The sequence below is a fragment of the Sturnira hondurensis genome, unplaced genomic scaffold, assembly GCF_014824575.4.
Source record: "Sturnira hondurensis isolate 20B ecotype Veracruz unplaced genomic scaffold, ASM1482457v3 Scaffold0018805, whole genome shotgun sequence".
In the NCBI taxonomy this organism is placed as follows: domain Eukaryota; kingdom Metazoa; phylum Chordata; class Mammalia; order Chiroptera; family Phyllostomidae; genus Sturnira; species Sturnira hondurensis.
The window spans coordinates 757,133-784,664 of record NW_028091436.1 but is presented as its reverse complement, the minus strand read 5'-3'; the positions used below and the strand labels follow the sequence as shown (position 1 = coordinate 784,664).

Genomic DNA, 27,532 nt, shown 5'->3' with positions numbered 1-27,532 from the left:
AGGCGCTGAACCACAATGTAAGGAGTAACTGCTAATTTTGTGTGTATAATAAAAGATTACAGAGAAGCACAGAGTAAAAGGTGGTGGACTCACATGAATAAGTATGAAAGACACATGGACAATAACTAAGACGGGGGGCGGAGAGGGGAGGGGGGTGGGGAGCACTGGGGGGGTGCAAGGCTGGGAATACAAGAAAGAAAACTGTACTTGAACAAAAGTTAAATAAATTAAAAAAATAAATAAAATTTACTGCTATAGAAGATCATTTTTTTCTGCAATAAAATGCTTGAAATCTTAAAAAAAAAAAAAGATTACAAAGACGAACACCAGATGAACGTGAGTTGAATGACAAGCAACTGATGATGTGTGGCTAAGACATTTAAAATCGATCCGGAACCTAATATAAGACCGTGTCAAACAGAATAAAAATTTTTCTAAGATCGGTAAAATCGGGGGAGTGAAGCTACAGAAAACCAGCCCCACCAAAAAGCAACTACTGTACAAGCTGATGCGCAATTCAACGAAAGTTTTATTTTTTGAAAAAAAAACATTTTGAATTTTTCCTAGAACCTAAACAATTATGAAACTATGTTTCCTTTAAAATTAATACCTGTATAGTTGTTCTGTAAAAGTTAACTGCATAACATTCATACTTCATTGTGTACCTAGTTAGCTATTTTGTGAACATGTAACACTATTTTACGGACAAGAGAAAATAGTGGTTAAATTTTATTATGATTATTGGTACCAATTCCTGAGAAAAGTGGTCTAAGCATTTGAAATATTCAGAGTGAACGCACTTCAGAGAAACGTTAACGTGGAAAATACACATATGCAAAATCTTATGTCTCATATCAATGTTTTATTCCACGAAAATAGCTGTATTAAGTTTCATATGTAAATATTTAGCACACATACATTTGCATGATTCTATTTTTATTCTATGGATTTAATATGGGCTGTATTTGTTTCAAGATATTTATTTAAATTCAATCCTAACAAACATATAACTTTGGGTCAAAAGTATCAAGCACTGAATGTCACATATCATATAAAGAATAACTCCGGATGCAAAAGGTAAACATGTAAAGATACCAAGATAGGCCTGCTTGAAATTTTTAAATTAGATGAAATAAGCTTGAAAAGAGACTGCACTAAATGCTAACATATGGAATATGAGGTTCCCAAATGTTGCTTTGGGTGGCTTTTCCGAAGGAACCTCACACACACTTCCTACCTCATGTCTGTCCCCCGCGGGAAAACAGTTCCCTGGTGAGAGTGTGTGGTTGGGACAGGGAGGACCCCTGGTGGCGGTTCCCGAGTGGCGCACGGCCGTCTTCCGCAGCCCACTCGTGATTTGTGATTTCAGAAAACAGACGCTTCAAGCACAGGCTTCCAGTAAAAACATTTCCTTGTTCTTCTTGGAAAAAAAAAAAACTGAACAAGAAGGCAAAGGTTTTCAGGAACTCTTAGATTCACTTGAAATCCGCATCCCCCCTCTCATGTGCACACCCAAACCCACATACGTGTAAAGGCTGCAGAGAAGTTGCTTTTTGCTGTGTGATAGGCAAACTTTTAAAATAAGCGTGAGACTGTACAAAAGGGTCTTAAATATTTTCCATAGTAAACAAAAACAACAGAAGCTTGCCCGAAAAGTTGGTCCCCCACCACCCGGTTACTCCGCTGTATCTCTATGTTGTACTTGTAGAAAAATAGAAATGACATCTCACAGACGGTTCTGAGCTGCCCCCATCCCCCCCATGGCTGTTCCTATGTGCTCTGGGTCATGGCTGGACTCGCCGGGCCGTTGGCAGAATGTTCTGGCTCCTCGGGGCCTCCCTCCTCTCTGCGTCCTTCCCGCGCCTTCTCCGGGCTGCCGAGCGCACACGTGGAATTCGCCTGCTGTTGGGTTGGGTCCACTTCGTTGTCGAATTCGATTTTATCCTCTCGATCGGGGCTCTTCTTCACTTGCCTGGTCTGGGCAGGGTAGGTGCTGGCGATGACGTCGTACAGGAACTGGTATTGCTCCTGGGGACGGAGAGAAGCCAGAGTTCGGTGGTGGGGGGGGCGCCCCTGGGGTTTTGCAGCTGATGAGAAGCAGCGGGGACGAACTGGGCACTCACGGAAGTCCCGGGTAACAGAGACCCGGCTTCTGGGTTTACAGAGAGAGGACAGCTGACAGGGCTTCCTGTCTCCTCACTTGGAGAGGGTGGGCTGCGGGGGACTCTTCAACCTATACCCGGTAGCCTCACCAGACGGGCCACGCAGTCCAACTCCCACACCTGCACTCACGATGCCAGTTGGCCCGGGATGCCAACTGGCATCCACGTTTTGCACCTAATCTCTTGGCTAGCACCCACGCATGACCTAGCATCAGAGTCCCCTCCTTCAGGAAGCCCACCCTGATGACCACAGGTTACATGGTGTCCCCATTCAGGTTCTTACCCTTTCTCTGTCAACTTCACTCACCACATTGTGGGACAAATTCCGCCTTTTCTCTACACAGGGAGTCTCTCAGTGGCAGGCGTACGTAGCAGGCCCTCAATACACTTTGACAATCAGCACACACAAGCTTGGTGCCAAATAATGAAATGCCGCGTATATTGGCGGGAGCAGGTGAGTTTGCTAATTAATTAGTGACCAGTTACAAATTAATTCTCGGACTGTCATCTGTGGTTACAACCACTTAGGCTACATGGAGACTGAACACAAAAATGCCACATGGACCACCCTGTCTGTCCCCACGCCTCTGTGCCACGTGACTGAGCAGGCCCTCCCTCTTGACAAGAGGAACTTCCCTGCCCCTCGAGTCTGAGCCTTGTGCCTTGTCTAGTAAATTAAATGCGGAGGAAGGCAGGTTAGGACAGGTCCCAGCCTGGGCCTGGAGAGGTCTGGCTCCTTGCTGCTGTTCTTCTGGAAACTTGCAAACTGATAGAAGATTAAAGGAGGGAACCCTGGCTGGTGTGGCTCAGTGGATTGATTGCTGGCCTGCAAAGCAAAGGGTCGCCAGTTCGATTCCCAGTCAGGGCACATGCTTGGGTTGCAGACCAGGTTCCCAGTAAAGGGCACATGAGAGGAAACCACACACTGATGTTTCTCTCCCTCTCTCTCTCTAAAAACAAATATTTTTTTTTCAAAAAAGAGGGGAGGAGGGGTGAGATTCACAAGCATTTAAATAAATGGTCTTCCTCCCCGAACTCTAATTAGGTCTTTTCCATCGACAATAATTTAATGTGAATCACTGTGTGAAAATGGGAGATAAAATAGAAGAGGAGAAGAGAAGAAATTGTCAAAATAACCACACAAAATGTGTCAAAAGCAAAGGCGAGATCAACTTACAAATGTAGAGACCATGGCCGGCCTGGCTTTGCGTAGAGATTTCACCACTTGGAAAACATCTATCACGTCTTCCGTTTCCGCGCTTTCCAAGAGATTTAACAAAGCACAGAACACTCCCGTTTGCTGAGACCCGTCTCTGTGCAAGGGAGAAGCGGTTTTTAAAACGAATTTCACAGTTTACAGGAAAAAAGGACGGCAGACTATAATTGGACAAGGAGATAGAATCTACCCTTCACTACATGCTTATTGGGTTATTTTACCCCAGTCTCTTAAGGACCAAACATTTGTGCTAAGTACATTTTGGGGGGAAATATAAGGATCCTGTAGTTCAAACCCTATTTGTCTTAGGCTAAAAAATACACTTTCGTTCTGTTGAGTGCTTTTCAGGTTATCGTGCATTTTTATCCACCTCGGAAGTTGTCGGGGTGAGTGGGATGGTGCCAATTTGATGGGTGAGGATGCCACGTGCTCGGGATATAAAGTCACAGCCAGAAACTGACGCGGCCAGAAGCCCTGGCGTCTGGTCGGTGACCAGGCCACGCGCCTTTCCCTTTCCTCTTTGTCCTTCTACTGCGTTTCACCCATGTCCACACTTCCGCATGCGGAGCAAAATGCGTCTGGCGGCGTGGTTCTTTAGGAAGGGGGCGACGAAATGGGTCGCTCCCCCGGAGGAGGTACGTTACGGGATTCTGAAGATCTCATTTAAAGAATTTATTACTGGCAGAGTTATTGAAGATTGTCCACAACCCAGGAGCACGTCGTGGGTGTTCTGCCACACCCCGAGACACGCACACTGTTTTAAACCCTAAACCACGCTCCTTGGGCTTTCCCTCCGTGTCCGCGGCACCTTGGAAAACTCGCATACACGGCGAGGAGGGCCTCTCAGGGCTCGGCCTAGACTCTGCAATTCTGACCACGATAAGGAGGCTTTTTGAAAGCCTCTGTTTCTCGTTCACTGTACTATTTTTATGGGAACGTGTTCTAGGATGCCACCTTCCCCCCAAATCTCTTACTTAAGGTGGGCGTGCAGGCTTGTATTGCAGGTGAAAGCTCACTGATAAAAGGAAGAATCACTTATTGGTAAAATCTTCGCCTCAGGGGTCAGTTTAGAAAATCAACCAGTAGCTTTCAAATCAGAGTCACAAAGAATTAAGATTTGAGTTCACACGTATCCCGTGTTCGTTGAAGACAAAGCCTTCAGTCCTCTGGGTTCTGTTCATGCCGACTAAGAGGGCTGATGCTTAGAAGCGTACATTGGACATCACCCCCATCTGTCTGTTCAGACGCCCTTCCGTTCGGCCATTAACTGGTTCAGGACACACCCACTCCAGGGTGGTCCGTGTGAGGTGGGCCCTGGGGCCTCGAAAGCGACGTGACACTGGAGCTGAGGAAGCCACAGCCTACACGTACGGCGCCGTGATCTAGTCACGGCTACTCTATTTCTACAACAGTTATGCTGTCGGACATAGCAGGGGGCCGCCAGCGCCCCACGAGGCTCCTCCCGGGGTGGGCGCCTTGCCCGCCGGGATGAGTAGAAGGGCACGGGGAGTGGAGAGGACGGTGCCCCCTACCCCCGCCCCGGGCACGCGGGCCCGGCCGCACCCACCTGCAGTGCACCAGCAGTGGCACGCTCCTGTGGTGTCTGTGCCCGTCGCCGGGGCCCCGCGTGAGCAGCTTCTGCTTGAGAGCCTGGATCATAGCCACCAGCTCCTTGGGTTCCGCCGGGAGCTCGGCCGCCCGCCAGTGTCGGAACTGGTACTGGTACACGGTCTGAGGCCCTTTCCGCTACAACCAGAAGTGGAGGGGACACGGGCTCGGGTGAGTGTCAGCCCGGCAGACCCCCGGGCAGTCACGTGTCCCTCACCAGTACGGGGGTTTGAACCATTCGCACATTTCATCCTGAAAGCATTCTACAGGCGGTTGCTTTGCCTTCGTGGAGTCATTTATGCGCATTTTTACACCAGAGTGTTTCCGCCCGAGAGACGCGCTCTGGAAGCGGCCACCGTACCTTGGAGTGTCTCAGCTCGAAAATGCGGAGGGTGTAGGCGGAGGACTGGGCCGTGTCTTTCAGGCTGACTTCCACGTCTCCGTGCGTTTGCTTGCCTTCTCCCCAGTACTGCGCACAGGCCTCCTGGGGGGGGGGGGGAACACAGGAGGCAACCACGTCCACACCTGGGTCCTCTGTGCCTGTCTCCTCCGTTCTATTAAGTTAAAACTGCTAACGGCGTTCCGAAATTGCGAGCTGCCCGACAAACTCTGACACCTGTTTTAAGTTTGAGGAGACCCACTCAACACATCTGGTGTGTCCCGGTGCGGATCGAGGGAACCTGGGAGTGACCCAGGTGCCAGGACACCGTGGGAAGAGCCCTGTCCCCTCTGCGGAGGGTCTTTGAGGTTCCTTCCTCCCGGCCACGCCCCGTCGCCGCCTCTCCACAGTTCGTGGGCTGAGGCACCGTGGGCCGTGGCCCTGTGTGTTCCACTTCACAGCTGAGGTCTAGCTGCCCCTGCCCACGGCCCCTCGAGGGAAGTTTTGCATCTTTGCAGCTTGTCTGTGTGGCTGGGGCGCCGGCCCCGCAGGTGGCTGCCTTTCTATCTAGGGGGTCAGACGGAAGAGCAGGTGAGCCCCCAAGGTGTGTCCTTTCTGCAGACGGGCCTCCATCAGCTCCCGCCCACAGCTGCGGAGCCCGACAGACGTTCCCGCCTGCGCCCCCGTTCTGTTTCCCAGCCTTTACCACACTGAGGAGGAGGAGGAGATGGCTGCAAATGTAAACGAGCATCTCTTTTTGAAAAAAAGAAAAAAAAAGTAAAAATAAAAAATAACTTTGTATGTCCAGGGTAGGAGACCAGAGAAAGAAGAAAGAGAAGGGGTACGATCTAATCACATGCCTATGAGGCTGTTCATTCAATAAGCTTCAACGTGTGTGTCAGAGACAGTGCGTGGTGACAAACAGGGAAATTTTGGTAACTCGGGACGAGGGAGAGAATCAAGGGCACAGCACAGGCATTAAGCAGAAGGTCAAGTCGGATCTTAGCTTCACCCCCGACTGTAGAAGTTTACGCCAGTGAGCACAATGTGGATGCTGAGAAGGCAGGACTCAGAGGTCTGCCTTGCCAGCAGAGTGAGGTCAAACTGGGGGGGAAGGGACAGCAGGAGACCGGACATTGGTCTGTCAGGACTGGGGATGAAAATGTAAATGGAGTGTCAGGTTTCTGCCAGCAAACCTACTCGTCCGGAGTGGGGAGTATAGAAAACAGAAACACAGGAGGAAAGCAGGAAGCTAGATGCGGCCAGATCATTGAAGGTCTTAAACCCTAGACTGAGGAGTTTGGTTTTTGCACTGAAGAAATAAGGAGGATGGGGCTGTTGCCTGTCAGTTTAGCGAGGTGACCCTGGGTTGGCCCAGGGTTGGCCCAGGGTTGGCCTGAGAGGCTCGGAGCAGCGGACAGGACTGGAGACTTTGAACCCAGACGCAGATGCCAGGAGCCACCGCGTGGATGGCGGACGGCATTTTATGACAGCAAGGTGGAGATGAAAGACTATTCAAAGTGCACACCTGGTCTCCGTTCTTCAGGTCTGTCAGCATCACAATAACCTTGACTTTCCTCTGGAGGACCATCTGCCAGAAGTCCCCGGTGGTCTCCTTCAGCGGCCCCTGGGCAGCGATCATCACATCCGGTTTCCAGTAACTCTTTAAACACAGAAAGCGGGTCTCTGTTACTGCCGCTCCCTGGTGACCGCGGTGGGTGCCGACAACACCATATCGATAGCAGTGTCGTTCCTAAACCTGGAGAGATTCTGAGGCCCGAGAAACAGCGTGATATGTGTTGGGAAAATCCTTATCTAGTTAATGACCATACTGAGCTGGGAAGTCACGTTGAGAACATGTCTTACAAAACCACCAACTTATCCCTTCCAAATGTGTCTTTTATTTTCTAGAAAGGTGAGTGTGGTTGTAAAAGGAAATTGCATTCGCCTTGCAAATTGTCTTGTGTTCCACTTCATTGCCGTCTGTATGTTCTTGTGATAGCTCATCATGACATCAGTGTTTTGTGAATGTGTGTTTAAAAAAACCTGCCGAAGAAAAGCTGCATGCCTTCTTAGTACATGCCTAGCATGGATGTGAAAAGTGTGTGCTGAGCGACTGAAGGTTTCCTGTTCGGATTTTCAGTCGATTGAAGAACCAGGGTATGTGGCACAGACTCACCTCGTAGCTTGGATCATCTGAATTAAACATTTTTAAATGTACAAACATGCAGATTTGGGTTTGCTTACAACTTGGGTATGTGACTAAATGGAAACATTTTCCAACACTTGTATTTTGCTCAAATGTCATTTTTCAAATTAATATTATAGTTGTATGTGTCCTACATAGCAACTAACAGCATTGTCTTACTTTGCATCAACTCGTTAGATTTTATTTAAATGCCTTTGTCTTTCAATTAGTTAAAGTATAGCATTAAAAACTGAAACCTATATAATTTCTGTTAACCAACATCACCCCAATAAATTCAATAAAAAGAATAAACATTAAAGAAGAAAAAAGAATTGAAACTTCCATGTCTGTCAACACACAGTCACGGCCACACTCATCATTCTGTTGTAAAATCACTTAAGAATGGCCTCGTCGGCCACCAGGGGAGTTCACAGGGCTGGACCCCGGCTCTGGGGAGGGGGCACCCACCGTCACGAAGGAGGCGTTGATGTATCTGCTGTTCTCATCAGCGTCACTGTCGTCGTCCGAAGACTCGTCCGACTCCTGCTCGCTCTCCTTGCTGAAGTCCAGCTCGTGTCTCAGCTGCACTCTGTTGAAGTCGTCTGCACAGAGTGAGGCAGCAGTGAGTCCCCCTCCCACGTGGCACCGCTCTGCCCCATGGTCACATGGGGATCAGGACGTGCTTTAGAGGTGACATCATGTCAGTGCATTGATTGACAGGGCATGCGGTCCTCCGTGAAAGCAGTGAAACTCACTGCTTGCGGGTTAGCCCATCACAACAGAGAAGTCACAGAAAGAGAAGGGCCCAGAAGGGCTCCAGAAACGCACACGGGACATAAGTCAGTACTAAACAAAACACAGATGTCAGAACTTTCCATGTGAGTATTCAGCCTTTGACACCTATACTTTAGTGTTCAGGGAATATTAGCATTCTGTTTGATATAAATTAAAAAAATACATATACGTTAATAAAATACATCGCTTAGGTAAGAACTTATTTTTCTATTGTATTCTATTAACTTTTAAGTAACATCTTAATGAAATCAATATCTCCAATAAATTATTAATAAAGAAATGTATTCTGTAATTCCTTGGTATCTCAATTTAAAAAACTTAATAACCTGATCGAATGATCTCATTAGCTACATCACTGTCAATTTAATATTTTAAACTACTATGGAGAGTTCATAAAGAATTCTCCAGAAATGAGCCAGGTCAACATGCACCAATCCAATTTATTTGGTTGTCTAGTTTATTAGCCAGAGTTATATTCCGTGCAGGCGAATTTTAGTGTGCTCATCTGAATAAAATTATAGCCGTCCCGGGTGTGGTTCTACCAATCAGCTTACATGGCGGAGTTCAAGCCGTGAAAACTGAGTGCATTCTGACCTGTGAAATGGAATGAGGCAGGCAGAGGGCACTCATCACCCACTTTCAACCCCCTGAGATAAGGCGGGAGAAAGAGAAGCCCAGAAGGGGACAGACTGTGTGGCTGTCTGTCCATGGCCCGCAGCGGAGCTGAGACAGACTGATGGAGGGCCCTGGGCTTCCTTCTCTCCTGGCTCCGGGGGAAGGTGGGGAGGGAACTCCTGTCTGACGGCCCTTCCCTGAAATAATTGGCGGAAAGAAAACACTAAGTACAGCCTCTCTCTCCAAGTCCTCTGTGAGTGTTTGGGGTCAAAGCGTTCGCTTTAACCCAGTTTTAAATAGCCCATTGCCTGCTCTCCGTACCAACCCAAGGTCAGACATGTGCTTCCAGATCATCTGTGCGTGTGTGTGTCTTCCGTTAAATCCACAGGAGCTTGAGCTTATTGGACACAACAAAAATAAAATAACACAGACTACATACATGGGACGACGGAGGAGATCCTGTTCTTGCTCTTGTTTTCTTCCTGGTTTCCGGTGTGCTGGGTTCTCCAGCCTCTGTACGTGGGGAGTCTCTGGGGGGAGACCAAAGAGAAGGGGAAACGCCTTCGCACATGCGCGTACTGGCTCAGGACTTTGCTGCGGGGCTCTAAAGAAACGTTTTTTATCCAGTTTATGAAACGTACCCACATTCCCGATAGTTCACAATTCTGAAGTTTGCCTCTGAATTTTCTCTTTTAGTTGCTCCGGCATTTAGTACTTTTGACACGGTAAGTTTGAACTAAATGCACACAATTATAAAACAGAACACGCTTCTTCCTTATGAACTCCTGGGTAGCAACGTGGCACAGTTTGCTCTTGCGCAAGGTGCAAGCACCCCACAGACGCCGATACTACCCATATTGCGCAAAGCCAAGGTGAAGGATTTTAAATGACTGGAAACACCCCTCCCGCCCCCCAGAGGGAGCATTCAGTGTGGGACTCTTGGCTCACAGTGAAGAGTCAGTCTGTCATTTACTTCCTCCTTCCCAGACTGCTGTCCCTCCACTCAAAGTGGCTGACCATCAGCCAGCCCGTCCTTCCTACCGGTCATGCTCTCAGCCCTCCTGCTTTTCTCTCTCTCTGTTTCGTCTGGCCCACTGTCCTTTCTCACATGACGGCAGCCCACATAAAGGGAGCTCGTCTCTCCCGCGATCTGCATCCTGCCATCGTGGTCAGGCAGCGGCCGGCCAGCCGGTGCCTTCACCTTTGTCCTTGTATTTATTTCTCGGAGTGTTGGGGGCAGGGCACCCCGTGAAAGCTGCTTTCCCTTAAAGACAACACTAAGAATGTAGCAGCTTTTTAAAAAAGCTGATGTCACCGCTCCTGCCCCACTTGCCCACAGCTTGGAGAGAAAGTGTGTGTGTGCTGTGTGCTTCCCGCCCCTACTTGGGAACCATTTCTACTCCTGTGTCCTTCCAAAGACCAGCTGCGACTCTCCCGCCACCCTGCTACTTCCTGTGCCTTCAGCTGGACTGTCAGGTCCCCATTTCAGAGCGTGCCACCTCACTGAGCGTCACCCTTGGCTGGCTGCGTGCCCGCTCCTCGTGGTCGGTCATGGGACTCGGTCACTCGACGGGGACAAGGATGCTCCACCCAGCCCTCCGGCCTTCACTGCTGAGCGTCCTCGCTCCCACCGCCGGTCCCTCCGCTTGGCGGCCATGCATTTTCTGCTCTGCTTTGGTGGGTTTTTCTGCAGACACTGCACCACCTTGAAAACTATGGTTCCAACCATTGCTGTCATTGCAAATCACCTCTATTCTTCCTAGGCACTTACTCTACTGTCCCCAACTTAGAAGTAGTCCTGGCTACTTTCTCTGTGTGCCTCGGATCCTTCTGTGGCCCAGTTGCTCCTTATCACCCACTGGCTATCGTCCGTTTGCACATACCCTCCACTCCTTTGTGTCCCGACGATCAAAGGGTCACGTCAAAAACCCATGATGGAGTCAACTCAACTTTCTGCATCCACAGCGCCCGTCCCCAGAGCCACCGACTGACCTCTCCTTAAATCCATGACCCTAAATCTCCAGCGATCCAACAAGACCTTCCGACACAAAGCCCTACTCCCTCTGCCTTAGTGAGATTGCTTTTCCACTGCGATGCGAACATTTGCTACCCTCCCCCTCCCTCAAGCATGAGCTTCTGTGCTCTGCTTGCTCCCGTCCCCCTAGACTCGCAACTGATGGCCTTGCTCCCTATTTTCTGGAGAAAGAAAAGGCAGCTGGATAAGAACTGCCTCCATCTCCCATCACCAATGTGCCAGCTGACCTACATCTCCGCTGTCACCTTCTGTCGTCTCTGGTGCCCAGAGTGGTCTCGCTGTTCCCACCGAGTGACGGTCACTAGCTGGCTCGGGCCACCCCGTCTCCCGTGCCCACCCGCACACCTCACTTCGACTCTAGAACGGCACTGGGCACACAGCACAGACTCAATCCTATTTGTCTAGAGAAATAACTTTCTTTTAGTGACTTCAGGGATGAGTGTTTCAATCAGTAAGCACGTCCATACAGTGTGTGCGCACAGGCTGTTTAGAAAGATTAGGGTGTTGACTGGGGTTGGTTTATCAGCTGAAAGAGCCAGAGGTGCACAAGGAGACCCTGAGGGGAAGGCTGCCTTGTCCCCTCCTTCCCTGTAGGGCAGGCCCACGGGGGTTGCGTGGCCTGTGATCCCAGCACCCCTGACCCTCGGCCCCCTTCTGAGCCACAACCTTCAACGATTCCGCCTCTGATTAAAAGCACAGTCCCAGTGGGTGAAGAAACTCTCTGAACAGACCCATTGGGTCGCTGCCAGAGGGTTCGGGAAACTGGAAGTCATAGGTGAGGGGGGAAGTTACAACACATGTTTTTTGAGAAGTGAGCCATTCCGAGATCACCACGCCGGCACTCTGGGATCGCCGTGAACGGCGTCTTGCGGTGGCTTTCAGAGTAATTGCCCCATAAAAGGGTTGGGACACACGTCTTTCTCTCTCAGTTCCTGTCCTCGACTCCCGCCAGCCCCACTTCCTAAAGAGCCATAAAGCCCTCTAATGACTTCCTCCACAAACCAGAACCAGGTGCGTTTTTACGGCTGGCGGCTACATGGCCTTTGGCGGGCCAGTGCGGTGGCTGCCTGCTGTTACTTTTAACCTTCGTCTCGAACCCGCTTAATGGGGAATGGTTAAAATCCTTGGCCACAGACTCAGATTTCTACATGTAAGCAAGCCCACCAAACAGCCGTGTGATCTCCACGGCCGTGGGGAACAGCCCTCGGGGAGGGGTGTCTGTAAGGGCCGCCAACATCGCTGTCATGGTCGGTACCTGGAACTCGGCCTCCAGCGGAGAGGGCTCGCTGGGCGGGTCCCGCTTCTTCAGGTTGGACAGGTATTGGTGCAGCTCAGCCAGGCCCACCTCCGTCTCCCCGAACTGATTGTACTCCACCAAGGCCTGATGGATGAGGATGTACTGCGCCTGCGATTTCAGAGGAAAATAGGGACGATTGACCGGGAGCTTACTGTCTTGTAAGTCACGTTTAAACAGATTACGTAGTCCCATAATTGTGCTCCTCTTGGGACAATATAGGGAAAAGAGTTATCGCCAATGTTTAAAGATTCTGAGAGTTGGTTCTCGTGATGTGAGCAAGTTTCATCTCTGACTTTTTTTTCAGAAAAAAATAGCTTGCTAAATAGATGAGACCCCTACTGGGTAGTGCCTAGGTTTTACTTTATTCCTAAAAATTAAAAAATATATGTGTCTGTTATGTCCTTCAGTGACTATTGCGGAGTCATTAAGTCAAATCACTAACATAGAACACTAATAAATTTCACATATATGAGAGAAACAAGGAAGTTTATATTCCATAGAACACATTTTAGAAGAGTTTTCGAAAACCTTTTAAAACAGAAATTAAGTTTTTTAGATGCAATATGCCAAAGCCAGAAACTCCAAACTTTATCACATTTAAATCATAATGTAAAATATGAGGTACATTTCTGAGCAAGTTCCAGCCTCTTTTGCCCACCTCTGGTTCCCTGGGTTTGGTTGTACCCTTCAATTCTGTGTATTTTTCCACATGAAATACTCCCCCCCGCCCCCCGGTGAACAATCAGTGTTTATATCCCTATACTAACAGCTGTGTATCTATAAGCATCGTGCGTTTTTGTGTGTTTTCTTTAAAATTACATTAGCTGCATCCTACTGTTTTCCTGGTGACTTGATTCGCTCTCTGTTTTCATCTGAGTTCTCGCCACACGGATGGGCACAGACCAAGGTTACTCCTGTCAAGGCCAGCGTGGCGGGTCCCCAAAGAGTCCGCGTGACCGCATTTTGCTCGCCCACTTCTCAGCTGATAGACATTTCGGGTGTTCCCAATTTCCTAGCCACCCCAACGCCGTGGAATGCAGTGAACACCCTGGCATGTGTTTCTGGCTGTGAACCTTGTAAGTGCTTCTCTTGGGAGTGACTCTCCGGTGCGTGTGGGATTGAGGGGTCCAGTGTGGACGCTGTCACTCAAAGCCACCACTTCACAATTACTGGCTCCGGGCAGGTGCCGGACCCTCGTCTAAGTCGCCTACTTGAGTCGCCTTTTGTCCTAACTCTGTAAGGTGAACCCGCCCCTACCCCCATGTCACAGATGACTTAAATGAGGAATGGATACATGACAACTTTTAAAGGGACGCACAGTACTAGGAACGAGGAGCGAGGCTTGAACGCTGGAGGTCTAGTCCCCCAAAGCAAGCTCCGAACCATGGTGCTCTTCCGCCTGCCTAGTTTTCATTTTGTGCTATGCTGCCAAATGGATTTTCAGTATTTTTATTCTTTTCCCACTATGATACATGTGGGTGGTGTTACACTATTAAAATATATATATTTTTCAGTCATTTGTCTTCCACCGTACGCTCAGCCACAGATGCAAATGCTTCTGCGGTGGGTGCTTAGCACACGCCTTAGCGGTCAGGAATGAAAATGAAAATGACTTTCGCCCCCTGGTTGAGACTGAGAAGAGTTTGGTTTCCTTAACGATCCCCCACTTCCGCCCCCCAAAATCCAAGTCAGGGAGCCAAAGCGAGGGAGAACGGACCTCGACTTGCACCATCAGGCACCTTTGCCGCCGCAGCTTGACCACGTAGCCGTACACGTCCACCTTGTTCTCGGCCTCCAGACCCTCCAGCATGGCGTCGATGCCGATGTAGGTGCCCGTGCGCCCCACGCCAGCGCTGGGAACAGAAACAGGGCGGCAAGTCAGGTCATGGTCATGGTCATGGTCATGGTCATGGTCATGGTGGGCCCGGGTGTGGAAAAGACAACACGGGTAAAGCAGAGAAGAGAGGTTGGGTTTCTCCGCACAGACTGCCCCCAGTACAGCCGCTGCCCACGGGAGGTGCCCCTTACGGGGGGCCCGGGCTTGTGGCCGGAGCCCCTCACCTGCAGTGCACCACAATGGGGCCACTGAAGAAGTTGCTGAAGGCGTTCACCCTCCTGCGCAGCTTGAGGAGCAGGTGGGGGTCCTCGGGCACCCCGTGGTCCGGCCAGCTGGTGAACTGGATGTGGGTGACCTCCCTTCCAGCTGTCTTCTCTTTTTTCTAGCCAAGAGACCACATGTTCCTTGAGTTTATTTTTCTCCAAAACCAACTACCTGACATAAATAAGAGGGAGGGGCGACCGGGACAAATAACGCCCCCTGCACATTTTTTCAGCTGTGGCTACATCTTCTCTAACAAATAGCGGTCATCGCGATGTCACGCATGACTGGCACACACTAGCCCGTCGGCAGTGACTTACCAGGAAGCTAAGTGAGGTACGTGAGTGTTGCTGAGACTGCCAGGAACTTTCCTGCCACCACGCCAAAAACAAACAAACCAACCAACCCCCGGGCACCCACAGAGACAAAGGGCCGGGGGGCGGGCCTGCAAACAGAAGGCCCTTCTCACGGCCGACTGAAATACTCCTGCTCGGTGGGCCAGCGAACAGGACACCTGTCCCACGCAGAAAGTCTAGCCACTGGTTGGATNGCCCGTCGGCAGTGACTTACCAGGAAGCTAAGTGAGGTACGTGAGTGTTGCTGAGACTGCCAGGAACTTTCCTGCCACCACGCCAAAAACAAACCAACCAACCAACCCCCGGGCACCCACAGAGACAATGGGCCAGGGGGCGGGCCTGCAAACAGAAGGCCCTTCTCACGGCCGACTGAAATACTCCTGCTCGGTGGGCCAGCGAACAGGACACCTGTCCCACATAGAAAGTCCGGCCAATGGTTGGATTAAACTGTTTCCAAGGCCCCCTCATCTTAGAAATGGCAACTGTGGACAGAGAACCCAGGACAGGCAGCCCAGAGTACGGCTCAGGTTGGTCCCAATTTCAAGGCACCAGGAGAAGATGCAGAATTCATGGTTCTCTGACCAGCGGGGAAGAGGGACCACCTACATTTCCATACCAAAGAAACAACAGAACTTGGTTGGTTGTACTTTGCTGATAGGAAGTAAGTTGACCAAGAACAGGGACATCCAACCAGTCAAGGTAACCAGATTGGCATTGACCTCTAGTTGGCATCCATGTCTACACACTGGGGCCCTCATGACTTATTCAACCAGGAGCCATTGGTGGGAGTCTTCCACGGCCTTCTGTGGGTGTGACAATTAGTGAGACCACGGAAACCTTGGAGGACCTTCGGGTATATACAGAATTCATGTTTGTTTGTTTGTTTTTATCGCAGGAGATACATGTGGACCGTAAGGAAATACAATTTACCGAAAACCCTTCTTTCGTAAGTGAAATGCAGAGAAAATTTCAACCTGGTCTGGAAAGACCTCTAATTTTAAGATTTTTTTAGATATTCTTCACATACCATAATTCATTTAAAGTGTACATTTTTGTATTGTATTGACAGGGTTGTAAAATCATCACCACGACCTAATTACAGGATATCCACCCCCCCACAACAAAAAAACTCACTTCTTAGCTGCCATCCCAAAAGTCTGCTCTACCCTCTGAGCCCCAAGCAACTGCTGACCAGCTTTCTGTCTACGACTCTGCCCGTCCTGGGCTTTTCGTAAGTGGAATCACACACGCATGCGAAGACCTCCACTTTTAATTACTCGTCAAGGACACACTGACAGTTTTCTGAATTAAACCTTGTACTCCTTCTCCTGCACAGAACTTTGCACTTTGTGCAGTAATCTCGAATCCTGCCTTGTGTACAGATATTCTTCCCATATTGGTGACAGACCCGCTGAGAACAGAGGTCATTGTGTCATTCAGAAAGTCACTCACCGACCCAACACATTTCATGAGTCAGCGTTAGACATAGCTCTGATGCGACTTGACCTGACCCTGCTTCCCACCCAAACTTTCCCCCTGCAGGTCAGAAAAAAATCACTTCCCCCAAGTGTAGTTTAACTCCTCACACCGAATAGTCCACAATTGCATTTTTGGGCAAAGAGTACGCAAAGGAAAGTGAGGCGGTAAGGCACACTCACGTTTGCGATGCTGAACTTCTGGATGACGTAGTCGGGGCAGGTTTTGTGCTCGTTGACCCTCACGAGGACGTCTCCGTACTCCCGGGCGCCCTCGCCCATGGACGGCCAGTACTCTGCACACTTGTTCTGTCGTTCAGAAACCACCAATCATTCAGCTTCCCACTTAAGACAGTGTTTACCACACGCTCTTTAGACAGCAATACTCAAACAGGGACTAAGTCACGGAAATTCCCAGAACATCCGTCTGGTCCTTCTAAAATCCATGCACGCCTTGAGACGGGAGACGGAAGCTTGAGACGGCTTCCGTTCTCCGTGACCAGGTCCTGAGGATGGGCTTCCTCCTGCGTCGCAGAGGGCGCCCTGCACGGGGTCGCTGCGCCACGAGGGAGGGCACGCTCAGTGGCCAGCAAAGTGACGTGGTGGCCGGTGAGGAAGCTTTCCTTCCTCTCTGAGTCACGTTAGGCGAGTGACCACCCGTCCACTTGAGGTCAGTTCTGTTTCAAGTATTCACAAGCATCGGTGACATCGGCTCGTGGAAATGTGCGGACCTCGCCCTGACCCGTGGGGCTCAGTGAGTTGGGTGTCATCCCACGTGGCGAAACGTCACCGGTTCAATTCCCGGTCAGGGCACCGGCCTGGGCTGTGGGTTTGTTCCCATTCAGAGTGGGCACGAGAGGCACCGGTCGGCGTTTCTAATCAGTGTTTCTGCCTCACATCAATGTGTCTCTCCCCACCTTCTCCATCCTTTCCCCCTCTCCATAAATATATAAATAAAATATTTAAAAAGAGAACGGTGCTGACCTAACAACAATACTGTCAAGACCTAGGAATCAAATTTAAGCCCATCAGGAATGTTTAAACTTATTCCCATGTACACAGAGGTACACATGCAGAGATTTTATTTCTGTACCTGTATGAAAAATTTCAGTCGAGTGTCTCGCTGATTAAAACAGCCGTCCCTTTTAGTTACGGAACATGTGTTTGGGCTTTGGACAGTGCACCCCAACGCTGTCCTATCTTACTCCCAGCTTCTGCTCTGAGAATCTTCCAGGTCCTTACCCTGTTCCCTTCCTCGCATCGCGTGACCATGACAATAACCGTGGCCTTCTGTTCCCAGATCATCCTCCAAAAATCACCAACCGTCTCATCCCTGGGACCTAGGAGGTGAACAGATGCCAACTAAGAATTCTCGCTCTTTTTTTTAAAGAGCTGCAGCGCGCGGTTTGGGAAGGACTCCGAACAGTCAGGGAGGTTACCTTGTGCAGCGATGTACTTCCTGGGCTCTTTGAAACCCTGTTGAAACACATACAGAGGAGTGGGTCAGTCACGGGGCTCTCGGGGACTCCTTCACGGCCGTGGGCCGCGGTGCCCTTGGCCGGGATTTCCCAGGGCCTTTGCAAGTTCAAAGGGGGCGTTTAGGAACGCGCAATCAGGCATTTGACCGTGCTAAACGTGCCAGGTGGCATTTACAAACCACCGTCAGGCCTTCGTGTGTCTTTCTTTGCTCTGCACCCAGAATAATCTGGAAGAGCGAGGCTTCCCTGGGACTTGTCTACCTAGACTCCGTTCCAGAGAAGCGGTGTGGTGACATTCACCTCATCACCTGCAAAGTCTGCTCTCTCTCCTCCTGCTGCCGAGGGGAAGGAGGGGGACGAAGGCAGCAGGATCCTGGGCTAATTTCCTACAGACTTTCTGAAATCCTTCAATTCACCTCATTCATCAGGGCAGCCCTGCAGAGAAAGACTCTGCCGCAAAACGGAACCCACAAGATGGAGGCGTCGGTGGACACACGGTGCCTCCTCGCACCACCAAAAGAGGGACAACGACAAATTTAAAAACAAAAAGCAACCAGAACTGCAGGAAAATTGAACTGTATGGAAGACTGACAACCAAGGAGTTAAAGAAGAAACATTCATCCAGACCGGTAGGACGGGCGGAGACAGGCAGCCTGGTGGGGAGAAGGCGCGGCCACGCAGCAGCTGGAGGACCAGGGCAGGCGGGGCGGTGGCTGGTGGACCGGGCAGTCCCACATTTGCAAGCAGATAAAATGGGAGGAACAACTGGGGACCAAGACGGACCACACGACCCGGGCTCCAGCGGGGAAACAAGGCCTCAAACCTCGGATTGAAAACAGCTGTGGCATTTGCCGCGGCAGGGGAAGAAATGCCCAGCCTCACAGCAGAGCTCAGTGGAGAGACCCACGGGGTCCTGGAGTGCACACAAGCCCACCCACCCAGCAATCAGCACCGGAAGGGCCCAGTTGGCTTGGGGAAAGCAGGGGAAGTGACTGAAAACCTGCAGAGAGTGGAACAAGCACCCTTGTTCCGTCTCGGACCCCTCCCCACATACAGCATCATCACCCAGCGACGTGGGCTGCCCCGCCCCGGGGAACACCTAAGGCTCTGCCCTTCATAGGTAACAGGTGTGACAAGACAAAAAAATGGCCAACACAAAAGAACAGATCAAAGCACCAGAAAAAACACAACTAAACAATGAAGAGATAGTCAACCTATCAGATGCACAGTTCAAGATATTGGTGATCAGGATGCTCACAGAATTGGTTGAATTTGGTCACAAATTAGAGGGAAAAGTGAAGGCTATAAAAAGTGAAATAAAGGAAAAAATACAGGGAACCGACAGTGACGGGAAGGAAACTGGGACTTGAATCAGTGGTTTGGGCCAGAAGGAAGAAAGAAACATTCAACCAGAATAGAATGAAGAAACAGGAATTCAAAAAAATGAGGAGAGGCTCAGGAACCTCCAGGACATCTTTAAACGTTCCAACATCTGAATCACAGGGGTGCCAGAAGGAGAAGAGGAAGAGCAAGAAATTAAAAACTTATTTGATAAGGAAGGAGAACTTCCCCAGTCTGGCAAAAGCAATACACTTCCAGGAAGTCCAGGAAGCTCAGAGAGTCCCAAAGAAGGTGGACCCAAGGAGGAACACACCAAGGCACATCATAATTACATTACCCAAGATCAAAGAGGAGAAAATCTTAAAAGTAGCAAGAGAAAAGGAGACAGTTATCTACAAGGGAGTTCCCATAAGACTATCAGCTGATTTCTCCAAATCAATCTTACAGACAAGAAGGGGCTGGAAAGAAGTATTCCAAGTTATGAAATCCAAAGACCTACATCCAAGATTGCTCTATCCAGCAGAGCTTTCATTTAGAATGGAAGGGCAGATAAAGTGCTTCCCAGATAAGGTCGAGTTCAAGGAGGCCATCATCCCCAAACTCTTACTACATGAGATGTTAAAGGGACTTATCTAAGAAAGAGAAGATAAACCATACGATCAGTAGAAAGACAGCAAACTGTTAATAAACTGTTAATAAAAAAGTTATTAACAACCACACCTAAATCAAAAGCAAACTAAGCAAACAACTGGAACAGAAACAGAATCACAGAAATGGAGATCACATGGAGGGTTATCAGTGGGGGGTGGGGGGGAGAATGGGGGAAAAGGTACAGGGAATAAGTAGCATAAAAGGCAGGTACAAAATAGACAAGGGGAGGTTAAGAATAGTATGGGAAATGGAGAAGCCAGAGAACTTATATGCACGACCCATGGACGTGAACAAAGGGGGGGATGCTGGAGGGAGGGGGTACAAGGTGGAGGGGAATAAAAGGGGGGAAATGGGACAACTGTCATAGCATAACCAATAAAATATATTTTTTAAAAAAGGATGAGGCCCAGTCACACAGGCCACACCAAGGCCACGATTACTTCCGGTCACTTCCTGAACCTTCGCGTCACACAGCGTGGCTCCCGCATCCACGTATCTGACAGGCGGCCACTGCGGGGCTGCGCTGCGTCAGCCTGTAACCGCCGCCAGGGGCACACGGCTCTAAACACACGTGTGGTCAATAGCACAATCGCCATTTGTATTTGAACAGAAAATAGAGCGGTTCTCCACCCCCCCCCCGCCAAAGACTATCTAAATTCTGGTAGAAATAAAAAGTCAAAGGGAGCGTAATAATCCTGCTGACACCTTGACCCCCAGCCGCCGGGGGGCCGTGGAAGAAGGCGTTTCTGCGGGTTTCAGCCGCCCGCGCCACGCTCGTGCGGCTTGCCCCCGGCAAACCAATGCGCTGCCGAGGTTGCTACACATACTCGCGTCATCTGACCACTTCATCTGCTCCACTGAGAGTTTGTACATTCGAGTAGGTCGAAACAGACAAACAGAAAACAAAAACCCTTAATTTGAATTGCTTTTCCTTGAAGAAACGTGACTCTTCATAATGATGTGATATACAAGGTCCGGCCCAAATAATGCCCCCTTTTATTACCAAAGCTTTTATTAGAAAATCGTAAGTATGTCCTTCAGTAACAACCCAGTGTCCCACCCAAGCACACCCCCCGACATGTCGGGTGAAAGGTTTAAATTAAAGCTACACATCGGTACGCCCACGTCGTCCCCCCCCCAACCACACTCCAGCAGGCGTTACTTGTGCCGGGCCCTGTATACCCAACATGGAAGGTGTTAGGTAAATTAAGGTCCAGAAAGGTGTGAATATGACGCTAGCATTTTTGGATAAAGCGGGGAATAATGAATTTGAGAGTTTTCATGTTCACGGAGAAAGGCACTAGGGCTGGATACGTACGAGTCTAGCTGGTGGGTGAAGGCGCGGGTCGAATGGTGGGCGGGTGAAAGAAACACGCTCTCCAGTCTCTCTATAAATGTATTCTGCTTAAAAATCTGCAGTGCAATGCACTAGTCATCTAACAGGTATATAGGAAACCCCGTTTTTAACTATTTTGGGTAAATCCCCACGCACGGTGTTTGTATCTGAATGACTAGAGTGAGCAGTGTACGTGGGTCAGGAGAACACCCTGCCGACCTGCGATGCTGTGTCCTGGACGCACAGCGGTGTGGGGCCAGGCTGCAGGGGCCCGAGTCCTAGCTCAGGCCTCTCCCCCTGGAACCAGGACTAGGCGATTAAATGCCCAGAGCCCCCTGCTGCCCACCCGCACAATGACAGGGCACACGGGGGGAGCTAGTGTGGGCTCCGGTGAGAAATCGCTGCCTAGACCACCCACTCTAACATCCTGGGACCCAGAGTATTTCGATTTTTGCCACTACTCTGTTTGCAGAGAAAAATCTCATGCCACACAAATAACAAGTAACTCTNCTGAATGACTAGAGTGAGCAGTGTACGTGGGTCAGGAGAACACCCTGCCGACCTGCGATGCTGTGTCCTGGACGCACAGCGGTGTGGGGCCAGGCTGCAGGGGCCCGAGTCCTAGCTCAGGCCTCTCCCCCTGGAACCAGGACTAGGTGATTAAATGCCCAGAGCCCCCTGCTGCCCACCCGCACAATGACAGGGCACACGGGGGGAGCCAGTGTGGGCTCCGGTGAGAAATCGCTGCCTAGACCACCCACTCTAACATCCTGGGACCCAGAGTATTTCGATTTTTGCCACTACTTTGTTTGCAGAGAAAAATCTCATGCCACACAAATAACAAGTAACTCTTCCTGCAAATATTAGTGAGTTTGTCGTTTGGAGCAGTGACATCATGCAACAGCTCTTAAAATCTTGCCGTGACAAGGAGGGATGGAAGGTGAATGACACAGACGTGCAGTGACCCTGGAGTTGGCACGGCACTCACGTCAATGTAGCTGGCATTGATGTAGTTGGACCCTGCATCTCCGCTTATTTCTGACAGCTCCACACGGTTGTAATCATCTGTCAGAGGGACAGGAAGGCCAGTGAGTGTGACGGTGAATCACCGAGCAGCCCCCCCCCCCCGCCCCGGGAGACCCCACTCTCCAGGGCAGCTTACAGGGAAGGATGTCCACGTATCGGTTCTTGTTCTGGTTGCAGGACTTCCGAGCCTCTTTGATTGGGAACTTGCTGAACACCCGAGGGATACTCTGAAAGAGACGAAGACCGCCGGGTCACCGCGGGCTCCGGGGCACCGCGTCAGCCTCACCGGCTGTGGCGTGGGGAGGGGACAGGCTGTAACCTGCTGCCTTCGTGCTGACAGGCAAGTTGCGTGCAGCCACTGAAATGAACGTGGAGGAATGAGGCAAAAAACACTAAAAAAAAACAACCAAAAACACCCCGGAACAAATTCTGCACTTGGAGACTAAACCCTCCGGGACAGGAAATTCAGCACGAATTGTTCTCCCACTTCTGAAGTCATTCAGAAGCACCATACCGTTTCCATAACTCCCTACGGTGTCAGATGGGTGCTAGACTCATGGGGGTGATCGCTTTGTCAGTTCTACAACTGTCTGACACGGGGTCGTATACCTGAAAATAATACATGATTGTTCATCAACTCCAGGGTAGACATCAAAGAGGGAAAGCAAACAGACAAAAACGCACCGACACAGACAACAACACAGTAGTTCCCAGCAGGAAGAGGGGGAGGCGTCGTCAAGGGTTAAGGGGGCCAGATATACGGTGACGGACGCAGATTTGACCTTGGCTGGTGAACACAGTGCCATCGACAGGTGATGTAACATAGAATTGTACGCTTGACGTCTGTGTCATCTCATTCACCAATGTCACCCCAATACATTGAATAAAATACTCGAAGACAAAAAGCAAAACACAAGTTGAGTGATTCGTGAGAATCCCAGCACTAAATCAGCCACGAAGGTCTTGTGGCACAATTTCATCAGGTGCGTGAATAAATAGGACAGAGCGTTGGTTTGGGACATCAGCCGGTTTCCTGCGGGTCTCTCTCCTGCTCTGCGGGTTTCGGCGGCCCAAGTCCGCTCTGATGGTGTTGCGACCCTGCGCGTGTATCTTATAGAGGCGAATTTCGGTTGGGGACCGCGCTCGCTGCGTGAGCTCTCCCCTGGCACCCCGCGGAGAGCACCCACCTGGAACTCGGCCAGGAAAAGCCTCCCCTCATCGGCGATCTTCCTCTTGTAGGTCTCCAGCAAGACGTCGGTGTGGATGGGTTCCACGTTCATCAGCTGCTTCTCATCATCTTTATTAAGCAGACGAAAGAGTCAAGGCCAGGGTTACGTCTGTCGTTCAAAGGTTCACTCTCCTGTCGCTAAGTTTACATCTTGGATTTAACCCTTGCCGATTAAATAAGCACGTTTAAGCCTTGTCTCGGTATCAACAGAGGCAGTCCCAGTGAGATAGGAAGTGTGGAATTCTTAGTTTAAATGAGGGGATTCAAATGTGGGGCCGGGGCAGCTGCGTAATTCCTCAGTGTAAAAATAGGCATACTTACCCCTCTCAACAAGTTCCTGTTGTTCATCTAAATTGCTGCGAAAATAAGAAATGTAAGTGTCTAGTCTGAGACATGGAATTCAGTTGGCATTTAACTCATATTTAATAAATATATTTTAAAAAGGAGGAGGTGGAGGCAGGGAGGATAATGAGGGAAGAGAGGAGACAGAGGAGGGAGGGGGGAGGGGGAGGGGGAGGGAAAGGTGCAGGGGAGGAAGGAAAGAAAGAAGAACCGGGAAATGATGGGAGAGGAGGGGAGGGGGAGGGGGAGGAGAGAGGAGGGGGAGGGGAGGGGGAGGGGGAGGGGAGGGAAGGGTGCAGGGGAGGAAGGAAAGAAAGAAGAACCGGGAAATGATGGGAGAGGAGGGGAGTAAAACGTAAGGAAAAGGGAGGGAGGAAGAAAACCAAGGGTTGTCTGTTAAGCTCAGATAAGTGGCGAAATTATTTTATTTTAAAACTCCTGTTTTTCATAAAGCGTTCATTGTCCCTGGCCGAGAGGCTACATATACATCCCTAAGGAGTTTCTCCCTTCTTTAGTCATCATTCCTCTGACCCACTCTGTACAGATGGACACATGTCCTTGTTACTGGTTAATATTGCAAGAAGTCCATACCGTGATCCATGAATGTAGAAAATGCTGATGTTTACTATAACCCAACGAGGCCACGCTGAAAAGCTTCGACCCAGGGTTCAGTGATGGCCTAGGCTTCGTGGGGTCTCCGCCTTCCCCCCTTCCCTGGTTCCGCCCCTGCCTCACGGGCCGAGGCCTTCATCACACGCTCCCACCATTGTGGTTACCATTGTGTGTCTTTCGAAATCAACACTCACCTGGATCTTCTCTTGTGCAAGTCATAGATTTTATAGAGAACAATGAGCAGGGCTACTGTGGTCACCACGATCAGAAACACCAGAAATGCGATCAGTGCCTTAGAATTATCTAGAAATGGAACATAGCACACGAAGAGAGATGAGTACGTCACCAAGTTAGCTGGATCCTTGGGCTAAGCACCCTGAATGTGTGTAACACTTCAGTATTTTCACTTATTTAGCAGTTTTCAAAAAAAAAAAAAAAAACAGCACGTGAGGCAGACGGGCAGGCAGGGCAAGAACCTGGAGCACAGACATGCCCCGCGCAGCCAGGTAACAGCAGGGCCGCCCGTGACGGGGATCCAGGGAGCGCAAGGGTCGGATTTGGGGGTCACTGAAAACCATGCGAAGGCCACGTTGGTGTGAGTTAAATGCGTGGCCCCTGTAGGATGTGGAGTAGAGAGGAAAGAGACTCTGACTCGCGCATTTCACAGACATTTTTGAACACTCATTGTGAATCCCACGGTCCAGGCGAACCGTGACTGGTCCAGCCCAGGTCCAAAGCTCTGCAGCGGGGGAAGCAGCCCCGCGCAGTGGCCGCTGTGGGGGTCGGGCAGGCTGTGCGTCCAGCAGGCTCCAGGTAGCAGGAGCTTGGAGTGCATTTGGGAACACGAGGAAAGGGTCAGACACCTGAGGGAGGGAGCTGAGGAGGAAGTCAGAGGGGGCACCTCGGCGCGCTCTGCCACAAATCTTCCCAGAGCGCGTCTGGCACTGGACATGAATTTGAGTCTTCGAGAGTTGTTGTTTAATTTATAAGCCTGAAGAATAGGTCAGATGGAGAGGAAAGGAATCCCAAGACTGAGCCCTGAGACTCGGCCAAGTTAAACCTCTAGAGGGAAAGAAGGAACCGGCCAAGGAGACTAACAGGGAGGGGGCGTCCCCGGGAAACCAGCTCCAAAGGAAGGGTTTCTAGGAGGAACCAATAGTCGATGATGACAGAGGTGACGATTGGCCAAGGTCGATAAGCCCTGGGAACTGACCCCTTGCCTCACTAGAAGGGAGGGCCTTGTGAAATTGGACAACAGCGGTTTTCGTGGGGTCACTGGGCTGGGGCGCAAACAGACAAGGAAAGACAGAAGGGCGCAAACTCTGGACCGCGTTCAGGACCGCTACCACTGGCTCCCCCAGGCCCGGGAAACGTGCCCGTGACTCGTCCCCCTGAGTCTGTGGCCCCCGAGCGTAGGCCCCATCGCCACAGATGGTTCACATAATCGGAAACACTCGAGGACCCTGTTTTTATCGTAAGAGATTATAAAATATTCACATGCGCATACAGTCAAAGGTGTGTGGCTGAATTTGCTTGGCATCTAACATGAGGAGTTTTCTGTTCTACGTCTGGGCCACTGCCGCTAAATTTCTACGTGAGAAATTTCTACGTGAGTCCAGCAGAATGCAAAGACAGCTGCTTGTGTATCTTCCCTCTCGGGCAAACGCAGCCTCAGTGACAGCCACACACACGCACAAGTGACACAGCGCAGGAAGTGGCCGGGAGAGGGACGGACCAGAGCGTCCAGCTGTCTGATTTTATTCGCCACACCGCCAAGGAGGGAGGGCTGCAGACAGTGACCCCAGTCTCCTTCCCCCACCAGCCCCGCCCAGCTGGCAACGCCAACAAATCCAGACGGGGCGGCAGGCCACGCGTCCCCACGGCGAAGCGAAGAGAACAGGGAAACGCAGGGCGTGATGTGCGGCTGTTCTGCAGGGGGTGGGGGAGGCCTGTTATTCTCATGATGACGATGACTTTTTATGTGGGTTTGTTTATTTGCATGCGCATTCATCTCGCTTGACACACTTTTAATGTTATTGATACAAAATTAAGTAGCCGTCTTATTACGAGGCGATGCTGATCTTCGCCTTAGTTAGGCAACTCAGGGGCAGAGGAGTGACCAGTACCTGCTTCTGCCCCGGGGACTGGTGAGGGACAGAACGGGGTAAAACAGGCCCCGGTCTCCAAAGCACATGGAACAAACCCGTTTTGTAAGTGTAACTTAATAGTCTATGCGGGTCAATCCTCTTAGGACCAATGTCATGAAATTGACACTCTTTGAATAATTGAATTTCCTTGTTTGCATTTCATGCTGTATTTCAATATGATGTTCATCTATGCGGTTTTTTTCAGATAACATACACTCTCGTGCTTATAAAATATATGTCACTTAAACATGTGATGATTGGACATGGCATGAGCATAAAATACTCGAGCTGTGTGTGTGTGCTCTCATATTTTTGAATACGAGCACAGCAAATAGTGAAGCACTTACACGATGTCGATCCAGTAGCAGATACTGTGGGTCCACTGTGTTCCCCGTTGTTCAAAAAGATCTGAATTTCAGTAACAAAAGAGAAGGTCATTTTATCACGTGAATTTACGTATTCTAATGCAACATATGCATTTCTCACACAACAATTTTCATTTTTATTAAACATACACTGGCTACCTTTAATTTCGAGTGGGAACCTGAAGCCAATGCCCCTATATTTTTTTACCAGATATTGTTTAAAAGACAGTGTTTAACAGTGAAAAATAGATAAAGAAATCTTAGCCCATTTAGCAATGATATTATATCCAGAAGAATAAAGAAACAGAAGGAATAAAATCCAGCACTTCAAGCCATTCGTAATTTAAAGTTAAATTCCCTATTGATAGGCTAATGTCGTCACATTTTATTTTGAAAGTAAACATCTACCATTCAGTGTGGACGAGAGCACCACCGAAGGGGCACATAAAAGTCCTCCAGCGGCAAACTAAACACTATAATGTAACAGTCTCAGTGTTTCTCTTCGCAGGAGAGTTAGGCCACCAGCATCGCAGTGGCAAAGTCCCAGGCTCTGAGTGACATGGGGCCCAATCTACCGTAGGGATGCCATCAGCTTCGGTACCTGCATCTCGTGAGATCGGAAACCCGTTTAGATGCACGGAGGAACCGACAAGAGGAAGGAGGCAGAGTGGCGAAAAAAACAAAAACCAAAAATCACAAAAAAGGAAACCAAAAAACAACCACCCAAGTTTAAGTAAAAATAAATTTAGTGAAAAAGGCTAAGTGAATCATATTTTTAAAGA

At 49.9% G+C, this 27,532-nt stretch overlaps 1 protein-coding gene across 1 annotated transcript in view; it reads right to left on the bottom strand.

Moving 5' to 3' along the window:
* Positions 1 to 637: 637 nt before the first annotated feature.
* Positions 638 to 27,532, bottom strand: part of PTPRC (protein tyrosine phosphatase receptor type C) — an 87,967-nt gene continuing 61,072 nt past the window's right edge. The window contains exons 16-34 of the mRNA XM_037070474.1: positions 26,733 to 26,793; positions 24,433 to 24,541; positions 23,606 to 23,640; positions 23,244 to 23,353; positions 22,193 to 22,283; positions 22,019 to 22,095; positions 17,664 to 17,700; positions 17,467 to 17,564; positions 16,408 to 16,533; positions 14,357 to 14,514; positions 14,013 to 14,148; positions 12,254 to 12,403; positions 9,403 to 9,493; positions 8,022 to 8,155; positions 6,894 to 7,028; positions 5,348 to 5,470; positions 4,946 to 5,124; positions 3,340 to 3,475; positions 638 to 2,028 (exon numbers count right to left, since the gene is read on the bottom strand). Of these exons, the coding sequence (XP_036926369.1) occupies positions 1,771 to 2,028; positions 3,340 to 3,475; positions 4,946 to 5,124; positions 5,348 to 5,470; positions 6,894 to 7,028; positions 8,022 to 8,155; positions 9,403 to 9,493; positions 12,254 to 12,403; positions 14,013 to 14,148; positions 14,357 to 14,514; positions 16,408 to 16,533; positions 17,467 to 17,564; positions 17,664 to 17,700; positions 22,019 to 22,095; positions 22,193 to 22,283; positions 23,244 to 23,353; positions 23,606 to 23,640; positions 24,433 to 24,541; positions 26,733 to 26,793 (2,244 nt within the window). The 3' untranslated portion in view covers positions 638 to 1,770. The remainder of the gene's footprint in view (positions 2,029 to 3,339; positions 3,476 to 4,945; positions 5,125 to 5,347; positions 5,471 to 6,893; positions 7,029 to 8,021; positions 8,156 to 9,402; positions 9,494 to 12,253; positions 12,404 to 14,012; positions 14,149 to 14,356; positions 14,515 to 16,407; positions 16,534 to 17,466; positions 17,565 to 17,663; positions 17,701 to 22,018; positions 22,096 to 22,192; positions 22,284 to 23,243; positions 23,354 to 23,605; positions 23,641 to 24,432; positions 24,542 to 26,732; positions 26,794 to 27,532) is intronic.